Here is a 26,528-nt window from a genome sequence, read left to right as displayed (position 1 = left end):
TTATTAGACTTAGGGCTCATTCAGACGGCCGTATGCTGTCCGCAAAAATACTGAATGCTATCCGTTTTTTTGCGGATCCGCAAAAAAAATGAAACATGTCCTATACTTGTCCGTGAAAATCAGGACATGGCCCCATTGAAGTCTATGGGTCCGCAAAAATACTGAATGCTATCCGTTTTTTTGCAGATCCGTTTTTTTGCGGATCCGCAAAAAAACGGATAGCATTCAGTATTTTTGCGGACAGCATACGGCCGTCTGAATGAGCCCTTAAGCTCTGCTCTGGCTTTTCTGATCCATGGCTTTAACTTTGTATATTATTTTGTAAGGTGCAGGAAGGCTGCAGTGCTCATGTTACACAGCAGGTTGGAGGAGACGCAGATAAAGAGATGTTGTCCAGTCACCTGAGGAGCGCACACAGTGACCAGGAGGTGTACATCCCATCTGTAGATCTCCTCACTGCCCAAGTAAGGATGTCACTGCTTATGGACCCACTGCATAAGATGGGTCTGACACTGCCTTCCATTCTTATACTGAACAAAACCATTGTGTAGACACCGGGAATCCTGTCGCTATATATGGTGTTCACTTGCTCTAGTAGGTCTGTACAGAAGTGGTACACAGGCAGACTTGCCCCTGCATGGATGATATTTCAGATCTGAAATGTTTGAGGACCTCCCTTTTTTTTTTTTTTTTTTTTTTTTTTTTTTTTTTACTTTTCAACGAGTTAGTGCACTAAACATCAGAAGAAAACTACATTAATGGGCATTGCATGTACACATTGGTTGGACACGTATTATTTTTAAGATCTGTAAAAGCCAAATGCATAGTATAACCATAAAATTACACCCTGCTAGTGAGTAATAAGTGTGTGCTGCAGAATAGTGCAAGTGCTGTGCACTGCCACCTGCTGATCAAACAGTGTAAAAGTCCTTCTAGTTATATGCAATATGAAGAAGTGACCGCCTTTCAGAGCTGCAATCGCACAGCTTTCCACACCTTCTAAATGGGTAAACTGTTACGTACTGTAGCTTTTCCCTCTTGCACTGCTATTCCTATGTAAGTGGCACTGTAGGTCTGGTATTATTTTCATGATCCAGGGATCCTTAAGCTGGCCATACATTGGATAACCACTATCCCACCTGAGCCCCCTGTATACAAGCACTCTTGGCTTGGCCAAGCTTGCATGTGTTCTACATGGGTATAGTGGAGTAAGCCGGTGTCAGACACCTGTGGCAGTAGGTTACCAGCTTTAAGAATTGGTCACGTTGAACTCTCTGGAGAGTTGAGAGGACCCCATGCACATTAGATGGTCGGCCTGACCCGGCAACTTCAGCATACATTGATCTAATGTGGCCAGCTTAACATGAGCAGCGCAGTATTTCACAGATAAAGAGTTCCGAAGTGCAGGTTATCATCACAAGAAATCTTAAACTTGAAGGCAGGACCTGCAATCTTTGAGAGCCTTGAAGCATTTCTAGTGTTTATTCTTCAGTGTCACTCGCAGGACAGAATCTACTGTTTGGAGATGTCTCCGTGTGATGTATTACTCTTATTTCATGTTACTATATCTCCATATTTAGGACTTGCTGTCATTTGAGTTATTGGATATAAACATCGTACAAGAACTGGAACGTGTTCCTCACAATACTCCAGTTGGTGAGTTCTTCCACCCAAAGTGATGGAAAAGACCGATATATTATTAGGGGCATTTGTATCACTGCACGATCTTGTAGGTCAGGATCATGCTGTTGATCAATGCTGCATGGTACTTGATTTCTTCTTTCAACCTTTAGGATTTTTACATTTGCAGCATGTCCGTTTGTGCAGCAGATATCCACCCCAGATAGGCCATACACATACTGCAGATAGTAACACATTTAAGGAAGATGTCAAAGCCTGTCAGGGAAAATAGTGTCTTTGATTTCTACAAGTCATATCCCTGTATGCCAAGAGGAGTGATTGCCCTAAAAAGGTCCCCCCATTTATTTAGTGGGGTGTCTAGATTATACCTGTATGACCTAATACAGCCTGTAAGTAGGTTTTATGCAGCCTATTATTAGGTTTATCTGGGGACTTGTAATACATATGTACAGCAGCTGTACAATATGTAGACAGACAACTCATTGAACAGTGGAACCTAAAATTGAGCATCAAATGGCATCTTTCTTTGTAGATATGACCCCATGTATGTCTCCTCTGCCACACGATGGCCCCTTAATTGAGAAGCCTGGTCTGGGACAAATTAAAGAAGAGAGTGATGGGGCTGGATGTAAGACCAGGGCTGGTGAGTTTCTATTAATCTGTGGTTATATATTACGGGAGTGTTTTAACACTGGGAAGAAAGGAATGCAAAAGGCTATGTACACCTTTGGGGGTAATTTTTTGGGGTCTTTATTAAAAATATGGCATCCTTTTTTCTGTACAGAGCTGAGATGCTCTAGTAGCACCCTTTGGATTTTTCTGTCTCCTTATCTCTGCTCTCTGACCTTATAAACACTCATTATAGCTCAGTTCTATCTTACTGATAAGAATGTGGCTTAAATGTGTTTATGACCTCTTAGTAAATTAGAGTTAAGGGTTATCAGATGACCGGCACAAAATCAGAATTTGGGGGTGTACTATGTCCTGGCCAGTACTCTCTGCCATGCACCGATGAGGGGAAATAACCCCGAAACAGCTGTCTGCAGATGAGGTGCTGGCTTATTTAATATCTGAGTCATGTGTGAAGGCCTATCTAAGCAACAAACATTGACTTATAGGATAGCTACCTTACATCTGGGGGCATTAGAGGCAGAGCTTGCAAAGAGCTAATTTGCATCCCTTTCTTCCCCAAATGTATAGCCTATAAGTCTCCTCACGCCAATTAAGCCGCTCTCTTCCCAAGGAGAGATAGTACCCCCCAAACACTAGGAAAGTTATGGACTGTGTTTTCCAGGAGTGAGTATCAAAACTCTTCCACACATGGAGAGTGTTGGCATAAGGTCCCATGGATAAGGGCATTGTTGATGGCTCCCACTGGGCACTTAGCTGTACTGATATCGCCCAATTTTTTAAAACAGGTAAAAGGGCCAATGAGCATATGGAGGGCCCAAGCACCCAAGAGGAAGCTGAAGAGGATATTAGTGGGACTCAGTTCGTGTGTGAAACGGTTATGAGGAGTCTGACTTTGGACGCCGCTCCAGACTACAATCCACCTCAAAAGAAGTCCTCTCTTCACAGTGAGTAACAGGGTTTATATAAATCTGATACATACTATTTATTGGTGACTGGAATTTTAGCACAGTATGGTCAAATTAATGTCATTCTATATCTTTATACTGAACTCCAGATTTTCTGCATAGGTGTAGAGTTAAAGGGAACCTGTCGTCAAGAAAATGCAGTGTAACGGCTCATTCACACGATCGTATGAATGAGTCCACATCGGACATATTCATTTCAATGGGGCCGCAAAAGATGCAGACAGCACACCGTGTGCTGTCTGCATCCGTAGTTCCGTTCCGCTGCCCCTCAAAAAATATAGAGCAGGTCCTATTCTTGTCCGCAATTCCGGATTTTTCTATGATAGCTGCAGCAATTTGCGGATCCACAAAACACTACGGTCGTGTGAATGCACACTAATACGCAGGGAGCATGTTAGAGCAGGAGGCGCTGAGCAGATTGCTATATAGTTTTGTGGGAAAAGATTCAGTAAAATTTGCAATTTATTCATATCAATTCCTGGTAATTCTGAGCTTTTAAGTCAAGGAGGCGGTCCCATCAGTGACTGACAGCCTTCCCTCTATGACTGTATACAGAGAGATGAAAAAACAAGAGAACGGAGCTCATGGTACCAGAAAAGTAAAAAATGTATTTTTTCTTAAATTATGACATAATAAAAAGACATACATATGATAAATTTGCCATTAAAAAGTGATTGGGAGCAGATGAAAAACGCCACCCTGGGCTGGCACACATGTCTATGATAAAGATAAATATAGATCAATGGAGAATGCGTGGTATAATAACCAACCAATGACCAGGGAAAAGTATGGTGGATACAGTACACAGGTGAGTCAACAGTCAAAAAAGGGAGACCACATGGCAAGGTTTGTGTTTGCAAGTGCAAAAAGAGATAAACAACAAACCACAACAGGAACCAAGTATAAGTGAAGACCTGTGTTGAGTGCCGTGTGGCTAACAAGAAGACAGAGACTCACCTGGAAAAAGACTGTGTGCTGAATCACCCAGGGGTAGCTGCGGGTAGTCATTAGCTGCGGGTCTCTGCTGTTTAAAACAGCAGAAACCTGCCGGCCATGGCTCCCGCTGCACGCGAGAGCGGACGCCATGTTTACACATGTACGTTGCTGGTAGCGTAGGGGTTAATCACCTTCTCTGTTAATCCCCTCCCTTTTTGAGCAAGTCAGAAAAAAGTGTAGAAACCCTATTTGCGCCAATTTTTACACAGATTTGAGGGGCAGACACATTAGTAAATATGAGTTGTGGTGTTTAAATGTTTCCCTTTTTTAAGGGGTATTTCCATGTAAGATGATTACATCTGATAGATGCAGGTTCCACCTCTGGAACCCACACCTGTCTGTAGAACAGGGTTCACCCAATCTCCAGACCAACCGGTGTGGCGGCCTTTGGCCACAGCATCTAGACAGAGAATAATTGGAGAGGTGCCCACATGTGTGTGACTCTCTTCACTACTTTAGGAGTCATGAAAACAACCAAGCAAGCGACTACGCATTCACAGTGTACTGACTCGTATCGTCTTTTGATTAACAGGTTCTGTACAGTCCTCTCCACAATCAAGTTTCAACTACAGTGTGAAGTCTGATGAGGATGTGTCTCAAAAGAGCTCTCGTGCACGCAGCAGGCCAGCTGTACTGGAGACAACAGACACAAATGCTCCAAACCTAAAGAAGACACCCGATACAGGTAGGTAGCAATTATGGGGCAAAGATACCAGATGCTGCATTTTGTGATGTGTTCCTTACATAGTTACATAGTTGTTAAGGTTGGAAAAAGACAAAAGTCTATCAAGTCCAAGCTGTAATCCTGCTATATTGATCCCTGGATCAATGTCCATCTTCCTTTTTAAAAAGGGGTTTGGGCCAAAGGGAAAGGGTGTGTAGAACAAGATTTCTATACATTGTCATAACCCTCAATGTTATTTTGAATTAAAAAGTCCTCTAAACCTTTTTTGAAGCCATCTACTGTCTTTGCTGTGACCAGCTCCTGTGGCAGGCTATTCCAGAGATTAACAGATCTTACTGTAAAGAATGCTTGTCACCTCTTGTGACTGAATCTTTTTTTTCTCAAGTCGTAGGGAGTGGCCCCTTGTTTTATGAGCGGGTTTAACACAGAGTAGCTTCCCTTGATATTTTTTGTATGGTCCGTTTATATATTTGTACAGGTTAATCATGTCCCCTTTTTAGACGTCTTTTTTCCAGGCTAAACAAATTCAGTTCATTTAATCTTTGCTCATAACTAAGCTCTTCCAGGCCCTTTATGAGTTTGATTGCTCTCCTCTGTACTTTTTCTAACTCCAGGGCATCCTTTTTTTGGACTGGTGCCCAGAACTGAACTGCGTATTCCAGTTGAGGCCGCACCAACGCTTTGTATAGTGGCAATATTACATCCCTGTCCCGCGAGTCCATACCTCCTTTTAATACAAGACAAAATTCTGTTGGCCTTAGAGGCAGCTGACTGGCATTGCCTGCTGTTATTTAGTCTATGATCTACTAATACACAAAGATCCTTTTCAACAAAGGACTCTCCCAGTTTTATTCCCCCTAGGACATATGCTGCATGCAGATTATTAGCCACCAAGTGTATAACTTTACATTTATCTATATTGAACCTTATTTGGCAAGTGGAGGCCCAAACAGTTAGTTTGTCCAAGTCAGCTTGTAACTTAACATCTTCCTAGACTGGACTGTATTACAAAGTTTGGTGTCATCTGCAAAAATAGAACCGGCACTATTAATCCCATCCTCTATGTCCCCTCTATTGATTAAAACATATAGTATTAGAAGCCATACTTGTGGTCTGCATAGAAACTGTCTCTTAAAAAGAAAATGTATGCATATGTAATATAAATTATATGTAATACTATCCTCACTGGTGATCTGTGTTTTTATGTAAGATATTACAGCAATGGCAGATGCTCCACCAGTAGATCTCTATGATATAGAGCCACAGATTCCAGATGAGCATCAAAGAGATGAAGTGGAAAGCCAGGCATCCTCTGATTCTTCTGAAGATTATATCATCATTCTGCCTGAGTGCTTTGATACCAGCCGTCCCCTTGGGGAGTCGATGTACAGCTCAGCCCTTTCCGAGTCACAGGGTGACAAAGAGAAAGACACCAGAGTAAACGATGAGACCTATGAGGGGGGCTGCCCAGTCCACACCCACAGCATTAATGACATTCTCACCACCTCCCAGACACTAGATGCCGTACCTCTCACCCCCGAAGTGATTACACCATCTCCCCAGTTGAGGTATGGGCATTATTCATTTGTATTTCAGAATCACACTTGTGCTGTCATCATTGTATGTCGTAATATCTTGATTTCATTCTTGTCTTTATGTGCATTAATAATCAGGGCTTTTGCATATGTCAATATAAAATCATTGAGGGTTCAGAAGATGGACCGCCCCAATCCCCCGAACTTAAGGTGGATTTACACCGCCCGATATTGGAGCAGATTATCGGGAACAAATGTTTCTGCGAACGCTTGTTTCCGACAATCTTCCCATCTGATCATGCTGCCGATCACCCTATGAACAAACAAAACTGTCGCACGCATCTAAATTATCTTTCTCGCCCTTTTTCTTTGGGGGACACAGGAGACCTTGGGTATAGCTCAGCTCCTTAGGAGGCGTGACACTAAGTGAAAACTGTTAAGCCCCTCCTCCACCGCAATACCCTCAGCCTGGAGAGAGAGACTGACAGTTTTTGCTTAGTGTCCAGTGTTTTCTCCTTGGTTTTTATTTTTTGATTTTTACTTTTTTCTTTTTCTTCCAGACTATCAGGGACAACAGAGACGCAATAGACCTCTCTGTTTCTCCCGGGGTTGAGCTGCACCAGTGCCGGTCACCCGCACTGCTGCCTCCCCCACAGAAGGCAAGGTGGATCAAGGCAGCCTAGCTCCCCTGCATCCCACCAGCGCAAGGGTCGCCCGCACGCCAAGTTCCTCTTCCAGCGTCCTGCCACTACGGTGCCAGTAGCTGAAGGAGCGACCCTGCTGGAACGGACCGAGGGTGAAGACGGCTGATGGTGAGAGATTGGCTTCTCCAGCCCTACGTGTGTCCCCCCCCCCCGGTCTCTTGCGTGCCTGTATCCCATACTGGTGGACCCTTCTGTCCCTGCTGGACCTAGGCTGGCCCCTGGGGTACCGCAGGGCGACAATCTGCACCCTCTCTTCCCCTCCATAGGACTGCAGACTCCTGAAGGCAGCTGCAGATTGCTGTGAGAGGAATACTGCAATAGAGCCCGGATACCCGCACCTAGCTGCCCCTGACTGACACAGGGGTCGTGCCGGCGTCTCTACTCTACCCTCACCTCCTCTTACCGGTCGCAGATTCAGGGCCAGGGGGCCCGCCCATAGCTGCCCCTGACCCTCCTCTACGAGCACCCGGTCCATCAAGGGCAGGGTTTGCTGTGCTGGACTTCAAGGTCCCCCCATCCTTACAGGTGCGCTGCTCAGGGCCAGGGGCCCGCTCCTGACGCTGCCGGGCGCAGGGCCCTCGCTTACAGCCCGCGGGGTGGGCGCCCGCAGCCTGCATGTATTGAGCACGATGCTCCAACAGGCCCCGGCAGACCATCGATGCTTCCGGTCGGCCGGACGCCGCAAAATTTTGACCCAGGCTTTGGCCTGCTGGGCCGCTATCCGGCCCTCCTTCCCCGGGCCCCTGCCGGCCTGCGGGGTGGGCACCCGCGGCCGGTCTGTACATGCGTCACCCCGGCTCCCTCCAGGTCCCGGCCGACCGTCGGTACCTCCTGGTCGGCCGGGCGCCGCAAAAAATTTGGCCCCGGCTTCGTGGCCTACTAGGCCGCAAAATTCCAGCCTCGTTTGGAGGCGGCGGGAACTTCTCCAGGCGCAAATTCTTCCTGCCTGGAGGTCCCCCCGCCCCCAGGGGATCGCAGCACCGCCCTCCCCCCTTCCCCCAGGCCGGATCTTTGTTAACCCTTTGGGTACCGGTCATCTCCAGGGGCCGGCTCCCATCTAGAGGAGACCCTCTATGATCTGGGCCTGTATGGCTGGCCCCTTTCCTGCCTCTCAGCGAGGCTGTGCCCCTGTATGGTGGCCCCCTTTTCTTGCCTCAGAGAGGCTGTGTTTTTAAAAAAAAAAAAAAAAAAAAGACTGGCTTCCATGGCGGGGTAAATAAATAACGGAATGGCTGCGCAGGACGCTGCAGCCTGATCTTAGTAGTGCTGGCCGTATGCATGCACCCCTTCCATAGGCGGCATGTCGCGCTCCCCGGCTGCGGTGCTGGCCAGGTACATGTTCCCCTTACAGGCGGACCCTTGCCCTCTCCCGGGATACGGCGCTGACCAAGTGCATGCGCCCCCTTCCACCCTTTCTATAGGCAGAATTCGTCACCCTCTCCGGAATACTGCACTCTCCCTGACTGCAGGCTGGCCATGTGCATGACCCCCTTCTATAGGCGGAACGCTGCACTCTCACTGGATTCGCTGCCGGCCATGTGCGTGACCCCCTTCTATAGGCGGAACGCTGCACTCTCACTGGATTCGTTGCCGACCATGTGCGGGACCCCCTTCTATAGGCGGAACGCTGCACTCTCACTGGATTCGTTGCCGACCATGTGCGGGACCCCCTTCTATAGGCGGAATACTGCACTCTCACTGGATTCGCGGTTGGCCATAGGCATGACCCCCTTCCATAGGCGGTATGCTGCACTCTCATTGGATGCTCTACCGGCCTTGGGGATGCCTCCTTCCCTCAGGCGGGATACATACACTCTCACTGACTGAGGCTGTTCTCTCGCCAGTAAGTTGCTGGACATGTGCATGACCCCCTTCCATGGCTGGGTGCTTGCACTCTCACTGGATCCGCTACCGGCCATATGCATGACCCGCCTTCCGTGGGCGGTGTACCGCACTCTCACTGGATTCGCTGCCGGCCATGGGCAGGCCTCCTTTCCTCAGGCGACATACATACACTCTCACTGACTGTGTTTGTTCTCTCGCCAGTACGTTGCTGGCCATGTGCATGACTCCCATCCAGTTTTGCCGACCCTTCTGCCCGTATTACTGGTCTGTGCCTGAATCACATTAGGTTTTCTCCCGCTTGCCCAGCCGATTCCAGCGGGCACGCTAGTGTTTGCTCCCGGCCGTGCTTTGTCCAGGATCTGTTTTCGGACTTGGGGTTCTTACCTGGGGTTCTGTGGGAAGCTGGGCATTCCCCCACTCTGCTTTTCTCTCCCCATGGTTCTGTCTTTCTCCAGTCCGGCCTGGACCTGGGACTGGGACTCTGTTACTTGAAGTGTCAAGTGTCGGCGCTGTCCTTCCTCTTCCAGCGTTCCCTGGCCCTCTTGGACCTTCTTCCACGGAGTGGCTCTTTGGTTCCTCTGTACCGTTCCCCGGTACCGCCCTGGGAACTACATTCTGAGCTCTCGGCGCTCCAATCTTTCCCTTGGAGCCGTTACATAGGTTTTCCCTACTCCTTCTGTCCTATACAGTTGTGTTTCTGTTGCCATCGTGTCTCTGACTGGTGTCTGAATGGCGGCCCTTCTTGTTCCGAGCCTTCTGTTCTTCCCCAGAACAGGGCTGTTCTCCATCCCGTCCCTTCCTTCCTTCTGAAGGTGGTATCTGCTTTCATCTCAACGAGGCTGTCGTCCTCCCCTCCCCAACTCCGGGAACGGACGCTTCACCGATTGGACGTTGTTTAGGCCTCGCAGTTTTACTTGGAGGTCTCCGACTCGACGCTCGGTCTTTTGTGTTGCCAGGAGGTCCGTGCAAGGAACGGCCTACAGGGTGTTTTTTTCCTCCGCTTCATCAGAATGGCTATTACTGAGATTACCACACTAAGGGCAGGGTTCTGCCTTTTGGTGTCACCGTTCGTTTCACCAGAGCGGTCGGTGCCTCCTGGGCCGGAGTCATTGGGCTTCGGCCATGCAATTGTGCAGGGCGGCCACTGGTCTTCCTTGCACGCCTTACCAAGTTCTACAGGGTGCATACTCGGGCTTCGGCGGATGCTGCCTTGGGCCACCTGGGTTTGCAGGCGGCGGTTCCTGGATGCCTTCGAGTGCTTCGCCTTGGAGCTGTGGTTTCACCCCTCTTGGACTGCTCTCGAACGTCCCAAGGTCTCCTGTGTCCCCCAAGGAAAATGGGCAAGAAAACAAGATTTTTGTATAACTTACCAGTAAAATCTCTTTCTCGCTCTTCCTTGGGGGACACAGCACCCACCCATTCATTGTTTTATTCTCCACGGTTTACGGATTTTGTTTACCTCGTTGGGTAGTTGGCTTGTTGGTTCCACTTGTTGGGCTTTGCCTTTTCTCACTACTTGGACACGCAACTGGCAGTCTCTCTCTCCAGGCTGAGGGTATAGCTGTGGAGGAGGGGCTTAACAGCTTCACTTAGTGTCACGCCTCCTAGGGAGCTGAGCTATACCCAAGGTCTCCTGTGTCCCCTAAGGAAGAGCGAGAAAGAGATTTTACTGGTAAGTTACACAAAAATATAGTTTTTCTGAGCAGCAGATCACGAAATCCAAACAGTGATCTGCTGCCCAGAAACATTGCCGACCTATGAGGACAAGCGATCGCAGTAGCGTTTCCTCATCCTGTAAAGGAGACTGCTGCATGTAATAGCAGCGGTCTCCTTCACTGAACGAGCAGCCGACTGTCAGGAAGCAACGCTTCCTTCCCAACAATCTGCTGCTCCTCGGCCCATGTAAACCTGCCTTAAAGAATCCTGGCAGATCACAGGACTGTTCCCTTTCATCCCTTGCATGTAATTTTCCATAGCTTTGCAAATCTGATCTCCAGGACCTAGTAACTACAGGATATTCGCACACATTTTTTGAGATGTCGGGAATTTTGTGGTAAAAATGGACATGCTTCTAGACAATTAAAGGGGTATTTCTATCTCGGCCTCGGGAATAACCTGTGTAATCTGTAACTGGGGGTGGCTGGAATTACAGAGACATCTGAGCTGGCTGCTCTCTGCTCTTGCCATAATTCCCAGAGCAATGAATTGGATGGTAGAACAACTAGAGAAAGCAGGTCATAAAGGGTTAAATACGGCACAGCAGCTGTTCTGTGTTTCGTAGATATGTTTGTAGATATCCCATTTCTTTCTTTCTTTCTAGGTCTCCACCAGAAAATGAAGTTATACCCGAGGTGACAGAAGAGATGATGTCATCAGGTATTGGAGCAGCAGTTGCCGAGCAAGCAGCCACAGGTAAGAAAAGTCAGCTGACCGAGGAGAAGGAGCTCAGTGGGGCGCATAAATACGGTCACGGACCACAGGGTTTCAAATAGCAGAGACCTGTTGCTAATTACCGTGACCGGCAATAATGCCTATCTCGGTAATTTTAAAGGCTTTAGATGCCATGATCAAGTGAGATCACGGCATCTAAATGGTCGAAAACCCGGAAGCTCACGCCAATGGGGATGTTGGTAGTTGCTTTTAATGATGTAAGTCTCGCTGACAAACTAACAAAAAAAATGTAAAAAATATAAAAGTTTAAATCGCCCTTCTTTCCATATAATAAAAAAATAAATACCTAAATTAAAAAAAATATGAACATCATGGGTATCACCGTGACTGAAAACACCCGTACTATTCAAATATCAAAAATATTTTTCCAATACGGCGAATGGCATAACGGAAAAAAAAAGTGTATAAAATGGCCAATTTGGCATTTTTTCATTGCTTCTCACCCAAAAATTTTTATAGAGTGTGATCAAGAAGTCACACACACTCCAAAATGGTATCAACAAAAAGTACAGATTGTCCTGCAAAAAATAAGCCCTCATACAGCTATGTGAACGGAAATATAAAAAAGTTATGGCACAAGGAAAATAGGGAAGAAAAATTAAAACGAAAAAAACTCCGGTAGAGAAAGAGTTAAAGAAACAAGAGCAAAAGCATTTCAGTCAAAGTGTAGTTTGCTCTTTCTGCATGGTAATAGGTATCACCATGTCATAAAATTTCCAAACTAAGAAAATATAAAATATTTATAATGCGTGGTGAATGCCGTAACATAAAAAAAAGGCCAATTTACCACCTCGTCCTGCAAAAAAACTGCCTTCACACAGCTCTGTAGATGGAAATAGAAAAAAACTCAGAATGTGAGGAGAAAAGAAATTAGTTTTTAAGTTTTTTTTTTAAGTAGTAAAACATAATGAAAACTATAACTTTGGTATTGCCGTACTCCTACTGACCTGTAAAATATCATGTCATGTCAGTTTTAGTGCACAGTGAATGCTGTAAAAACTAAAACTAAAAAAACCATGGCGGAATTGCGTTTTTTTATTATTTCCCCCTACAAAGAATGTTCAATAAACGAAAGCGTAAAAGTGAAAATTGGCCCAGACCTTAAAGCTTACCTAACCTTTCAACAAACGTTATATTAATTATTAGTACAATATGTGTACATAAATGAATAGCACTATTTCTGGTCATGGTCTAGACCTATAGCTGGCATTTTAGCAGCTTTCTCCTCTATATGCTAGATCACTAGTTTTCAGTTCTGCCAGATCTGGTGGGTGGAGACTAGCTGCCATCCACTGAACACAGAAAGTAGAGGAGAATCTGCATCCTAATCTTCTGTTACCCACTTAAAAACAGCCCCACGACCATCAAGAACTTTACAGAGAAGTTACGACCTGTATGGTTGTTAAAGGGTTTCTGTCACTAGAATTTTCACTATTAAACTGGCTGACATTAGCGATGTGCTAATGTCAGCTGCCCCTAACTATGCTATTTTTACTTTTATAATAGGCAAATTAGCCTCTAGTAGCAGGGGGGGGTCGTTGCTCCAAGAGGCTCCGCTCTCCCACCTCATTATACGCCCTCCAAGTCTTGATTGACAGGGCCAGGCAGCGTTCGCATCCTCCTGCCGCCCCTGTGTGCTGGGGAAATCTCGCGCCATTCAGTGCAGGCGCGGTTAGGAAGCTGGAAGCCGGCGAGCGTCCTTCCCTCACCACGCCTGCGCCGAATACTGAACGGCGCGAGATTTCCCCAGCACACAGGGGCGGCAGACGGATGCGAAACGCTACCTGGCCCTGTCAATCAAGACTTGGAGGGGTATAATGAGGTGGGAGAACGGAGCCTCTTGGAGTAGGAGCAACTGCTCCTAGAGGCTAATTTGCATTTTATAAAAGTAAGAATTGTGCAGTAACAGGACCATGAATAATCACATAGTTAGGTGCAGCTGACATTAACACGTCGCTAATGTCAGCCAGTTTAATAGTGAAGATTCTAGTGACAGAAACCCTTTAATAAAGTACTTTGGCTGAGATATAAACTTCTCACTCGTACCATTGGGAGACACAGAAGACAATGGGTATAGCTGCTTCCACTAGGAGGCAACACTAAGCTGAAAGGTCTTAGCTCCCCCTCTCAGCTATACCCCTCTTGTAGACACTGAGCTAATCAGTTTTAGCTTAGTGTCTGTAGGAGGCAGACACTTTTTCTGCAGGTCTGCCAAAGATCTACTTTGCTGTTTGGGCTACAGACGTTCTTAAACCACTTGTTTTTCCACATACAACAGGGAGGACAAGTGGGTCCCCATGCCTGTTGCTCATTCCCCACATCTAGAAGGCAAGGAGGAACAGCGTGCCTCTGCCTACCACATTGCCATTCTACTTAGGGAGCACTACTGTTTTTTTCCTTAGCTCATATTTTTTAGCAGCAGTGTACGCAGTGTTTTTTTTTTCTTTTCACTTTGGATACTCTTCAGTGAGTGTTCTTACAGTGACTTTTCTAGTTATTGCTGGAGGCTCTCTTCTTTTCACAGTGCAGTTGCTCTGTCTCTGCTCCATTTTTCTCATCCTGCCTGGCGCTAGTCATGATATTGTCCTGGGTCCAGCATCACTCTCACTGTGTTGGAGTGGCTACACTCTAATGATGGAATCCTCCCGGCCGCATGACTGAATGGTCTGTTATTGTTCCCTGAGGTTACTATTTTTTCTACCAGGCTATTTCCCATGTTTTTTTTAATGGTTTTTGGGTCAGTGATTTATTCCCATTGTGGTTTTTCATCTCTCTCGGTGGGCACTTATCCCTCTCTTGATATGTGACTATATACAATCATTTTTCCTGTGTTCAAATCCACCTGTTGCTAGGTTTGACTGGGTTTCATACATACACGGATCCTATTGACCCATTTCTATTTGGATAGACCTCCCCTAGTCTTTCTCAGGGACTATTGTCCTGAAAGATGTCCTGGATATCCAGCCCTGAAATAGTCTTTGTCCTGCCAGAGTGTTCTTTTTCTGGCAGCTGTTTCGGGTTTTCTTTTTGGCACCCCTACTTCTAGTCCTGGGAGACCAGATATGCCACAACAGTAGTTCTGTGGTCCTTAATATCCTGATGTGCCTTCCCAGACATCATTTTCAGTCTTTTTCCCATCAGTGTTCCACAGGGTAGTTTTCTTTCTGCACTGCTTCTTCGCAAGCTTCCTATTGCCAGTCTTCACAATCTTCTTTTTTTCTTTCTTCTTTTCCCATATTGACACAGTTGATGAATCTAGGGTGGTTTTCCAATGGTTCTGGTCCTGTGGTATCCGTTTCCTTTTGGGTATTCTGGCCTAGGCTATGTCTCCTTTCTCCTTCATCTTCCGTAGTCGCTCTGTTCGTTTCTGGTGACTGACTCTTCTTCATGATTGTCCTTCTTTGTGGATATTCTGTGCTGCTATCCAGTTCTTCTGAAGTCTCCTTAACTCTTGGCTTAGTTTACCTGGGCTATCCTTTCTTCTGCCCAGCCTAAGGCACTGTGTACGCTACGCTCTCTCTGGCTGGCCTTCCTGTTACGTGTTCTTCCTTTTCTATTCAGGGTTTCCAGTGCATCCTTCACCCAGATTTCTGTGTGGGACCTTATGGCCAACCTTAGGTTTATTCTGGTCTTTTGTTCCCTCCCATGGTACTGCTCTTGAACGTCCCATGGTCTTCTGTGTCCCCCAATGATACAAGCAAGAAAATAGGATTTTTTTGTGCTTACCTGTAAAATGCTTTTCACGCTGAGTTCATTGGGGGGGGGACAGCACCCACCCAGTGAGTACATTGCTGGCTCTTCCTGATGGGTCTCACCTGTTCTTGGTTCTGACCCATCTCCAGCTGTATTCTTACTCTGATTTTCTGTTGGCTTCTCCTGGCTGCTCCTACTGCTTTCATACAAACTGATATAGCTCAGTGTGTGCAGGAGGGGTATAGCTGAGAGGAGGAGCTAACACTTTTCAGCTTAGTGTCGCCTCCTAGTGGCAGCAGCTATACCCATGGTCTTCTGTGTCCCCCAGTGAACTGAGCGAGAAAAGCATTTTACAGGTAAGCACAAAAAAATCCTATTTTTTAGCTGCAGCAGTCTCCTGAGTTCCTGATCATTCTCAATAGACTTGTATTGACATGTGTAATCTCATACTTCTATCAGCTGCTCCTGTCCTGGGTGGAGTCAAAGAGAAATACATTTAGCAAGGGGAGAGGCAAAGATAGGTAAACAGTTGATAAGATGCAGTATATTACAGTTTCTTATGGTCGTTAATGGCCATTTAAGGGGTTAATACATGCCTCCCAACTTTAAAAAGACTAAGGAGGGATGTTATCAGTGGCACATCATTAACACTAAGCCACGTGTCTAACTTTCCCCAATGCTCTATACTCACCCAATCCCGCCCAGTTCCCTTTGCACCCCCACATAGTCATTATGCCCACTTAGTGCCCCCGCACATTAGTTATGTCTCTTTGTACCTCTACACAGTAGATATGTCCACTTAGTGCCCCACACAATAGTTATTCTCTTTTTGTGCTTCCACATAGTAAGATGCCCCTTTGTGCCCCCACACTCAGTAGAATGCCTCTTCACAGCAGTAAAGCCTATATTGTTAATAAAATAATTCCCGCGGGGGAATGGTGCACATCATACTCTCCTCAGCAGGCACAATGAAGTGTCATTATCGCGCCGCTGTACTGAGCGCACAGGCCGATGAATAATTATCTTCCTCCAGCCTGTGCTCTCTCTTCTCAGCCCTAGAGACGCAATGAGGTTACCGCATCACCCCTGCTGCGCAGACCACAGCCTGGATGAATTGTGGAGCAGGGAGCCAACAACTCCCTGCTTCTCCATTGCATTCATGAAAGATGGACATACCTCAGCCATTCTGGGACCATGGGACAGCCACCGAAATCTGAGACTGTCCTGCTGGATCTGGGACAGATGGGAGATATGATTAATATATAACCAACAATAGCAAAGGTGTCAGTGCAACGCCTCTCACACGACCGTAAGGCCCTCCGAGACATATATCCCGGAGCGGAATTGATCGTGCGCACGGGAGTACACAGCATCATAGATAACAATGATGCTGTGGACGTCGGCCCGTGGGACTATTGTCCTGCATGATTTTATGAGTGCGGGACAATAGTCTCGCGGGCAGCCTGACGTCCACAGCGTCATTGTAATCTATGATGCTTGTGTACTCCCGTGCGCACGATGTATGCCGCTCCGGGACATATGGTCCGCTCACGGACCGTATGTCTCGGAGGTCATACGGGCGAGGGCAAGAGGCCTAAGCCATTTTATATTCAAATGATTGATGTCCAGACGTAGAGTACTCACCAGGTTTTCATACTTCCTTGCCCTAAGTTTGTGTGTATTTTTCACACTGTCAAGAGTGGTACTTCAAGAGGTTTTTACCATCACTATCTAGCGGCAGGTACATTAGTCCGAATTCTGGTCAGAGCTTCAGTCATACAGCAGCATTTTTTTCCACCAAAATAATGAACACCTTAACGAATCCCAAATAAAAGTCAGTGGGTTCAGCCAGGAGCTTCTGGTGTATCTTGTCTGGCAGTATGTTGTGGCAAATGAAAGCCACAACACAAATGTGAACGGAGCCTTGTAGCAGACACTTGTGACACAGAATAATATTCTTATTGATTTGATCTATTATTTATATTTCTTTTATTTATTTTTTATTTTTATTTTTTTTATAGCCTCCACTGAGATTACAGCAAGTCCTCAACCTTCAGGAGCTTCTCCTCCTCCTAGATCAGTCTTCGACCACACCAGGTGAATAAGTAACACAAATATATATATAAGTACTGTGCAAAAGTTTTAGGCAGGTGTTGAAAAAAGTAAGAATGCTTTCAAAAACAGAAGTGTTAATAGTTTATTTGTATCAATTAACAAAGTGCATTCTAAAATCAATGTTTGGTACAACCACCCCTTACCTGCACTTCTTCTAGGTAGACATGTACAGAGTTTTTGAAGGAATTCGGCAGGGAGGTTGTTCCAAACATTGAATATCTGAATGTGGATGTAGGTTTTCTCAATTTAGGTCTATTTTGAAAAACAAGCTTTCTTACTTTGCAGCACTTTCTGCACACTTGCCTGAGACTTTTCTGTATGAGAACCATACAGACGGCAGAACATATGCCCTTATTTTCAGACACAAATTTAAATTAACCCCAGTTTCTGTTGCCCTAATGACAACAGATTGTAGACAGCCAAACATTTTGATATTTACCGTATATTTCGCCCTATAAGATGCACCTGCCCATAAGACGCACCTAGGTTTTAGAGGAGGAAAATAAGAAAAAAATATTTTTCATCAGACTTTAGCTCAGAGCCCCAATCAGACCCTCAATGTTAATCAGACCTCAGCTTAGACACCCAGTGTGAATAAAACCCCCAATGTGAATATGACCCCTATTCAGACCTCAAATCAGACCCTCATATTAATCAGACAGCAATGCAGACGAAAAAAATCTACTGATCTCTCCTGCTCCGGATGCCGCTCCTCACATCTAGTGCTCTTCCTGTTCTTCCTGCCGCGCGCCGTGCTGTGACCCAATGCGCACAGCATGAGCTCACAGAGCGCAACGTCCTCGCGCTCTGAGCACTCACAGCACAGTGAGCGTCGAGGAAGTGGTGACTACAGAGCCTGGGAGCGCTGCATTCACCGCTTCCCAGTCCTCCTGTATTAACGAGTGCTTCCATAACGGAAGAGCTCATTAGTATTCACCCCAGGGACGCAGGGACATTTTCCCCCAATTTGTCTTATAGGGCGAAAAATACCGTATTTCTTTAAAGACACATACGGGTTGCCATAAAGTTGAGCAGCAAAGTTAAGCAATACCTGATTTTGGTTGCTTCTGTGAAAAGTCATTATGTGAACTTAAAGGGAATGTGTCACTGAAAATTAAAACCAGATAGCAACACACAACCTTTTTTTCATTTTCTGATTGTAGATTTTTGAGTGCGATTATTGGGGTGGCCATATTGCCCAAGCTGTTCTTAATTGCATTTAGATATATGCTTTACAGCAGCCACCGACACAGTTGACCGGAGGGGACCTCACTGACTTCTATGGGAGAGTTTTCTAGGCATGCTCTGTGCAGAGGTCAGAGGGGAGTAGATAAGCTGTGATATCACCTATTGTGAATGATGGATTTCGTGTTATCTACATATAGAGGTGATATTTATAAGCAGATAACTACAGTAAGGTGATCTGTACAGACCAAAAAGTGTCACCTATTACTAGGCCTAGTGGCCACTGTGTAAACTGCAGGATTTTTTATTTTTTTTATATAGATATTGACATGGAAAATAAAAATTACCACCAAAAAGTCTTTAAAAATATGATTTAAATAATAGGTCATTTACTGATGACACATTCCTTTTAAGCAGTTTTTTTCCCCCCAAAGAAAGTTCTGGTAACATTTATCATAATATAAAATGAAAGTAAACTGAATTATTTAAATACACATCAGCGTACTAAGTCGGTTTATCTCCATAGGCAGCACTCTAGAAGCAGTATTGCTGGTGGTCTGGTGAAGGGGGCGCTGTCTGTGGCTGCCTCAGCTTATAAAGCTTTATTTGTTGGTCAACAGGAAACCGCTATGGTGCGTATTAAAATGGCTGTCTCTTCTCACGAATGTATTTAATATACATAGGCACAGTGAGCATTCACACCACACTTTTCACAGAATCCTAAATGAGATCTAACAGAATGGCTACATTAAAGGGGGTTTCCTGGAAAATATAATGATGACCTATCCTCTGGATAGGTCATCATTATCACATAGGTGGGGGTCTGAATCCCAGTACCACTGCTAGTCAGTGGTGAGCCATGTGGCATCCTGACAGCTTACCAAGCACAGTGCCGTACATCGTATAGTGGCTGTGCTTGGTATTGCAGCTCAGCCCCATTCACTTGAATGAGGCGTCACGTGGCCTAGCCCTGTGATGGCTAACCTCCGGAACTCCAGCTGTGGTAAAACTACAACTCCCACGATGCACACTTGCTTGGCTGTTCTCAGAACTCCACAGAAATGAATGGAGCCTGCTGGGAGTCGTAGTTCACCACAGCTGGAGTGCCGGTGGTTAGCCATCACTGGCCTATGCAATAGCTGCAGCGCTCATGGAGCACCTGGACTCTTTTTTAAAGGGGTTGTCTCACTTCAGCAAGCGGCATTTATCATGTTGAGAAAGTTAATGCAAAGCAATGTATTGTCTAATGTATTGTAATGATCCATATTGTTTACTTTGCTGTCTAGACTCATTTTTCCATCACATTATACACTTCTCATTTCCATGGTTATGACCACCCCCGCAATCCCACATCGGTGGCCGTGCTTGCACACTATAGAAATAAGTGTCAGCCTCTCTGGTGGCCGGGACCATAGGAGTCCACATAGGCTGGTGCTTTTTCCTGTAGTGTACAAGCATGACCACTGATGGATTGCAGGGGTGGTCATAACCATGGAAACGAACAGTGTATAATGTGATGTAAAAATGAATCCAGCCAGCAAAGAAAGCAATATGGACAATCACAGTACATTAGGAAGTTCCTTGTATTAACTTTCTCTACATGAAAAATGCAGTTTGCTGAAGTGAGACAACCCCTTTAACAGCTGATTGGTAGGGGACCCCCACAAATCTGATATTGATGACCTATCCTGAGGTCATCAATATCTTTTCCCGGATAACCCCTTTAAGTGAACAGCCACACTTGGCAGAATTTCTGCAGTGCAGATTTCACCCTGTGCATTGCAGTGTGAAATCCACCATGGCGTGTAGCATAAATTACTGTGGATTTAAAATCCACGCTGCAGGTCAATTTACGAAGTGGATTCTCTTTGCAGTGTGTGGATGAGATTTCTTAAAATTGCATCGACTTTGCTGGTACTGTAAAATGCTGTGGCTTGCGGCAAACCTGCAGTTTATCTATCACATGCAGACATATTCTAAGGGGGTTTTGGCATGCATGCAATCAGTCAGAGCCCCAAGAACAACTGCATCCTACTGATATGCTATCACTTAATAAGATGGGAAAATCACTAGAAAGAGAATCTGTCACCAGTGTTAAGCCTCATGCACACGTCTGTGGAACACGGACCGTGAGATACTGGCCTTGATTCCTGCTGAGTTCAAGGAGTCATTGGTTGCTATGACGCTGTGCGCTTCGTGATGCCGCTTATGTACAGTAATACACTCGTATAGATCATACGAGTGTATTACTGTACATCAGCGGCGTCACGACGCGCACGGCATCTTAGCAACCAATGACGCCTTGAACGCAGGAATCAAGGCCGGTATCTCACGGTCCGTGTTCCACAGACGTGTGCATGAGGCTTTATGCTGCTAGGTTCTAACAGCTCCAGCACATGCCTCCCAGTCCTGATATTCATGAGCTTCTGGCTTTCTCTGCCCCCTGCCACCGAATTAGTTTTTTACAACTAAATTAACAGAGGGCGGAGAAAGCCAGGAGTTCATGAATATTCAGGACTCATCGGCATGCACTGGACCTGTTCAATACAAGATTTTAGCGAAATGGGTGGGCCAATTAAAAATAGTGACCCAGGGGATCTGTTACTAGTTTACATTGCCCTTGGACAGAACACCATAAAACTGGTGCCATTCCCTTTAAATGCACTTTTTTAACATTCCTCTGAGAGTTTGAAGTTAAAGGGGTGTTTCTGTTACAAGTTATCCAGTGGATTACTGTTAGATTGGTGGGGTCTGAACGCTGGTACCCACCCTGATCACGAGAAAGGGGAACCATTGCTGAAAATCTGATCAGAGAGTGTTGGACAACCCCTTTCATTGGAGTGGTGGTGTGCATGCTCAACCAGTGCTCCATTCAAACGGGGGATATCAGTGGAGGTCCTAGTGGTCTAACCCCTGCCAATCTAAGGCCAAGTTCACACTTCAGTTGTTTGTCAGTTATTTCCATCAGTTAGGGTCCATTCACACGGGCCGGCACCCCAATAGAAATGCATATTCTTGTCCGCAGCTGCGGACAAGAATAGGACATGTTCTATTTTTTTTTGCGGAGCCACGGACCGGAAGTCTGGCGCTGCGGAACGGAAATGCGGACAGCACACTGTGTGCTGTCCGCATCTTTTCCGTCCCCATTGAAAATGAATGGGTCCTTATTGTGAGCCAAAACCAGGAACGGGTCAAAACACAGATCAGGTGCAAATCTTTCCATTATACCTTATCTCTGAGTAGGCTTCACTACTGGTTTTGGCTCCCAATAACTGATGGAAATAACTTAAGTGTGAACTTGACCTCATAGTTATCCCCTATCCAGTGGATGTAGATACAACCTAAGATAAGGATGCTTCATATGAATGTGTGGATGTATGGTTCATATAGTAAATGAGCTCTCCTTATCCACAGCCCCAGTGTTCAGAGGAACAGGCTGGAGCCATGATGGCTGTGCTTCTGGAGATGGGATTCTGTGACCGTCAGCTCAACCAGCGTCTCCTGCGCAAACACAACTACAACCTCATGGATGTAGTAACAGAACTGATACAGATCAATGACAATGACTGGTATTCTGCCCGTTACTGAGGTGGAGGGACAGCACTTTCATTAAATTGTCAGAGCATTTGCACGGCACAGCTTGGTGGCCACTTGGCAGCACGTCTTATTTTAAGTACTTTTGTGGTGTCCGTGTTGCCCAGCTTTTTCTTTTTATGTAGTGTTCATTTCTTCTTTCTGTCTTTTCTGCGTGGCTCAAGACAAAGAGATGACCTGTATGGAAAGCAGCCTGCTCTGGTCTGTTTTGCAGACTGCTATGGATATATACAGACTCAGGCCAAGACATCTCTACTGGCATAGAAGCCATTTATAGAGGAGATTCCCCACAATGAAGTATGATTCATTGTATAGATCATAAAACTAAAGCATATTTACCATTTACACACTGTTAAACGATCCAGCGAAGCGTTATGACATTTACTTATACAGTATGGCGCCACCTGGTGGTCAAAGTGTGTAGCAGTTTAAATGGCCATCTACTGAGATGAATTGGTCACATACGCTCAATCTCTCTTCCCACAGGCGGGTCTCTGCATAGTGATCTTCTGTTCACTGCAGAGCAGCCAATAGAATAACTTTCTGCCCTGCAGCAGGAGGACAGTACAGCTAAGAAGTCTTCTGCAGGAGAAGTAAGAAGTGACTAGATTATCAACTGCCAGAAGGGGAAGGAGACTGATTATGCTAAGAGCCGACTCCCAGCAGCGTTAAGGGGACACAGGGAAGCAATAAACCACAAGAAAAGTATCTTTATATGCTAGAAAGAATGCAAAATCCTTAAAAACAGCTATTAACAGCATTGTAGTGTACTTTTGGTTTTAGACTGATTCATGGATAACCCAGCACATTTGAACATGCTAATGTCTTCATACATCCAGCAGATCTTATGTCCTTGTGATAACTAGTTAGGTGATTTCTTTGTCAAATTTTCAATATCCACATCTTATTTAACTTGATTTTAGGATGTGCACATTAGTATGGATGGAGACTTGGAATCAAGTTTGCTCTCCTGTATGAAAGTTAATGCAAATGGTGGAGTTCCCCAGGTCACTACTTTCATTTAATACCAGCTATAGAGGGTGGCAGTCAGACTGCCACCGATCAGATCAATGTTTGGAGGGCGGGCCCCTGTGAGCACTGTTTCCCTTCACTTTACAGTACCTTGTCCATACAGCTCAGTCCGAAGCAACTCTCTAATTCTTGTCTCGCCCCAATCCGGTGACAGAACTATCTACTACACCTTATTTACATTATATTGCTGGCAGATCCCAACAAATTCAGCAGGATCTATTGTCAAAAATGCCTGACTATATTAAAGTACTGAGATATTTAGGTATTTTATCATTAAAACTCCTCATACAGCACCAATGGGACATCTCCTTTACAGCTGTCAACAAGGAGGCATGTCATTGAGCCGATGTTAAATGGGTAGTTAAGGGGGAAAGCATATATTTTAAATTAGCATATAATTAATTTCCTTGCCTGCATAGAGACTTGTTCAATTAATTACTGAATCATTTTGTATATTTTACTTTGACACAAGACTCATCTTCCAGTTGTTTTACTTAAAGGCTATGTACACCTTTGAGAGCATTTTTTTATTATTGCATTGTACTCATTTTGAGCTAAAAATCATTTGTTTAAATTAGTCTTTATTAAAAATATGGAGCCCTTTTTTCTGTACATAGCTGTGCTGCTCCAGTAGCAGCCTCTGGCTTTTCTCTTTTCCGTCAGTTGGGGAACTGACAGGCTCCTTTTCTCTGCTCTCTGACATTATAACAACTGAGCTATAATGAGTGTTTATCTTACTGATAAGAGTGGCTTAAATAAGTGTTTATGACCTCTTAGTAGTTTAGAGATCAGGTTTATTAGATGACCGGCACAAAGTGAAAGTACCAACCAGTAATAAAAAAAAAATATTAAAAAAAAAAGTTAACCCTTTGTGACAGAATGGCTCAATAGTTTTAATAAAGGCCAATTAAAAATATGATTTTTAGCCAAAAATTTGTAAAATGCAATCATAAATGAAAATTGCCTCTGAAGGTGTACATAGCCTTTAATTCCCGAGTCTACATTTTCTGTAATTGTTTCACACTTTTCATGTCAGACACTTTAGAGCAGGCATCCTCAAACTGTGGCCCTCCAGCTGTTGTAAAACTACAAACCCCACAATGCCCTGCTGTAGGCTGATACCTGTAGGCTGTTCGGGCATGCTGGGAGTTGTAGTTTTGCAACAGCTGGAGGGCCGCAGTTTGAGGATGCCTGCTTTAGAGGGAGAGTTACACATCTAAATTGTGGCTCAGTTTGCGGCAAAACATCAAGTACATGCCTTGCACCAGATTTATTACAGGTAGTAGAGGGATTATTATCTCTGCCGACAGCAATTATAGTTCTGGACTAATTGGTTTTGGCCTCACCCCTTAAGACACTGATCACCCCTAAAACCATCCCTTGTTATGGTAAAACAATACTGTGTTCTTAATTCAGGGATTTGGGAATTATCTCCACAGTATGCTAAATAGTACCTACACAGTGGTGCCAGGTATTTCACAATGCAGAGGCTGTAGAGTAGTACAAATAGTGCCAAGCACAGGTGGTTTACAGAGGGAGGAGGCCCACACCTCTTATGATGCTGATGAGTTATCACCAGGCCTGCCATCTTTGTATACCTAGTAGGTTACACAGACAGGCATAATATACTGCAATACAAAAGTCAAATAAGTGCCTGGTGAAATCCCATAGTGGGGCAAAAAAAAAAAAAAACGTTTAAATAAAAATCTGTAAAGTTTACAGGAAAAAAAACTGCAGTTTTTGACCGAAAGTCAAGAGTGGATCCAGCAGGGAGAAGTCGTTCCTTTATATTTCTTCTACTTTTTGAATCCACTGTCTTTGGCCCAAAAACTGCATAGAACTCTGCAGCTAAGCCGGCTGTGAAACCATCCTAAAGATGGGTTCACACATAGGTTTTTAGTGGCATTTCTCTGCACTTTTGCAGTTTAAGCAACTTTTTTTTTGCACCAGCTCACAGGACACATGCAGTATGGAAAAATAGAATATTTTTTTAGTGAGCAAAATGCACAATAGAAAATTCATGTAAATGAACCCTTATGGTGAACACACCCTACACAACTAACATTGCTGCTTCTGTAATAACCAAAGTTTGAAGGGAACCTGTCATCTGATGTGAGTCCATTAAACAACCAGCATGCCGTTATGCAACTGGGGTTTAGGGTCTCAAACCTGCCCATCTCAAACCTCTACAGCCCTGATTTTGGCTTCCAAAATTGCATAAAAAAACTTTAAGGCTCATGCACACGATCGTATGTATTTTGCAGTCCGCAAAACACGGATCTGCAAAAAATACGGATGACGTCTGTGTGCATTCTGTATTTTGCGGAACGGAACAGTTGGCCCCTAATAGAACAGTACTATCCTTGTCCATAATGCGGACAATAATAGGACATGTTCTATTTGTTTGTGAAACACACATACGGACACGGAATGCACAAGGAGTAACTTCCGATTTTTTTTTTTACCTACTGTAAATGTGTAGCAGCACCCTTACTGATATTTGCAGGGCCAGACAAGTTTGATATACGCAGGTTGGGACCCTAAACTGTAGCTGTGTAACGGCATGGTGGTGCTTTAGTGACTCCAAACCAGGTGACTGGAGGGGGTGGGGGGGTTGTAAATTAATGGCATAATTGCAATTGTTTTGTTATTACCCCACAAAAAAAATAAAAAATCAAAAGGCTATAGCCAGAAATTGTGGTGCCAATAAAAACGTTAAGATGTCCCATAAAACAAGTCCTGATACAGCTATGTTTATGGTAAAATATCTTGTAATATAGAGACATTTTATTTTCCTTTTACATTATTATTTAATTGAGAAAAATGGTAAAAGCACAATGTACCAACCCATAGACTTATCACATTCTTTACTGTATAATGAATGGTGTAAATCTAACAGTTTTATTGTAAAAACAAAAAGATCAATAGTTTTGAAATTCAACATGGCTGACCTTTCTTTACCTGACATCTGCAGAGTCAGTGAAATTGGGAGGCCCCCATACACATTAGATATTTGGTGGGTTTAGCAGATATTAATGTAATGTACAGGGTGGGCCATTTATATAGATACACCTTAATAAAATGGGAATGGTTGGTGATATACTAATGTGCCACAAACAGGAAGTTAATATGTGAGGGGGGAAACTTTTCAAGATGGGTGGTGACCATGGCGGCCATTTTGAATCCAACTTTTGTTTTTTCAATAGGAAGAGGGTCATGTGATACATCAAACTTATTGGGAATTTCACAAGAAAAACAATGGTGTGCTTGGTTTTAACGTAACTTTTTTCTTTCATGAGTTATTTACAAGTTTCTGACCACTTATAAAATGTGTTCAATGTGCTGCCCATTGTGTTGGATTGTCAATGCAACCCTCTTCTCCCACTCTTCACACACTGATAGCAACACCGCAGGAGAAATGCTAGCACAGGCTTCCAGTATCCGTAGTTTCAGG

The 26,528-nt window shown here is 44.8% G+C and overlaps 1 protein-coding gene and 1 long non-coding RNA gene across 7 annotated transcripts in view; one reads left to right on the top strand and one right to left on the bottom strand.

Moving 5' to 3' along the window:
• NBR1 (NBR1 autophagy cargo receptor) overlaps positions 1 to 22,409 on the top strand; it is an 88,013-nt gene extending 65,604 nt beyond the window's left edge. For 3 of the 6 annotated variants that reach the window (XM_040437864.1, XM_040437865.1, XM_040437862.1), the window contains 10 exons: positions 327 to 464; positions 1,581 to 1,656; positions 2,174 to 2,284; positions 3,060 to 3,218; positions 4,768 to 4,920; positions 6,131 to 6,488; positions 11,325 to 11,416; positions 17,170 to 17,245; positions 18,975 to 19,080; positions 21,863 to 22,409. In XM_040437864.1, coding sequence (XP_040293798.1) covers positions 327 to 464; positions 1,581 to 1,656; positions 2,174 to 2,284; positions 3,060 to 3,218; positions 4,768 to 4,920; positions 6,131 to 6,488; positions 11,325 to 11,416; positions 17,170 to 17,245; positions 18,975 to 19,080; positions 21,863 to 22,036 — 1,443 coding nt within the window. In that variant the 3' untranslated portion in view covers positions 22,037 to 22,409. The remainder of the gene's footprint in view (positions 1 to 326; positions 465 to 1,580; positions 1,657 to 2,173; positions 2,285 to 3,059; positions 3,219 to 4,767; positions 4,921 to 6,130; positions 6,489 to 11,324; positions 11,417 to 17,169; positions 17,246 to 18,974; positions 19,081 to 21,862) is intronic. The other 3 variants (XM_040437863.1, XM_040437866.1, XM_040437868.1) reach the window with 3 other exon arrangements.
• Positions 9,219 to 26,114, bottom strand: LOC121005246. The gene is made up of 3 exons (XR_005779897.1): positions 25,540 to 26,114; positions 13,031 to 13,033; positions 9,219 to 9,228 (listed from the first exon to the last, which is right to left on the bottom strand). It is a non-coding gene; the product is annotated as an uncharacterized LOC121005246 (long non-coding RNA).
• Positions 26,115 to 26,528: the final 414 nt, after the last annotated feature.

The sequence above is a fragment of the Bufo bufo genome, chromosome 6, assembly GCF_905171765.1.
Source record: "Bufo bufo chromosome 6, aBufBuf1.1, whole genome shotgun sequence".
Taxonomy (NCBI): Eukaryota; Metazoa; Chordata; class Amphibia; order Anura; family Bufonidae; genus Bufo; species Bufo bufo.
Note: the sequence above shows the minus strand (reverse complement) of the source record. Positions and strands in the feature narration are given on the sequence as shown.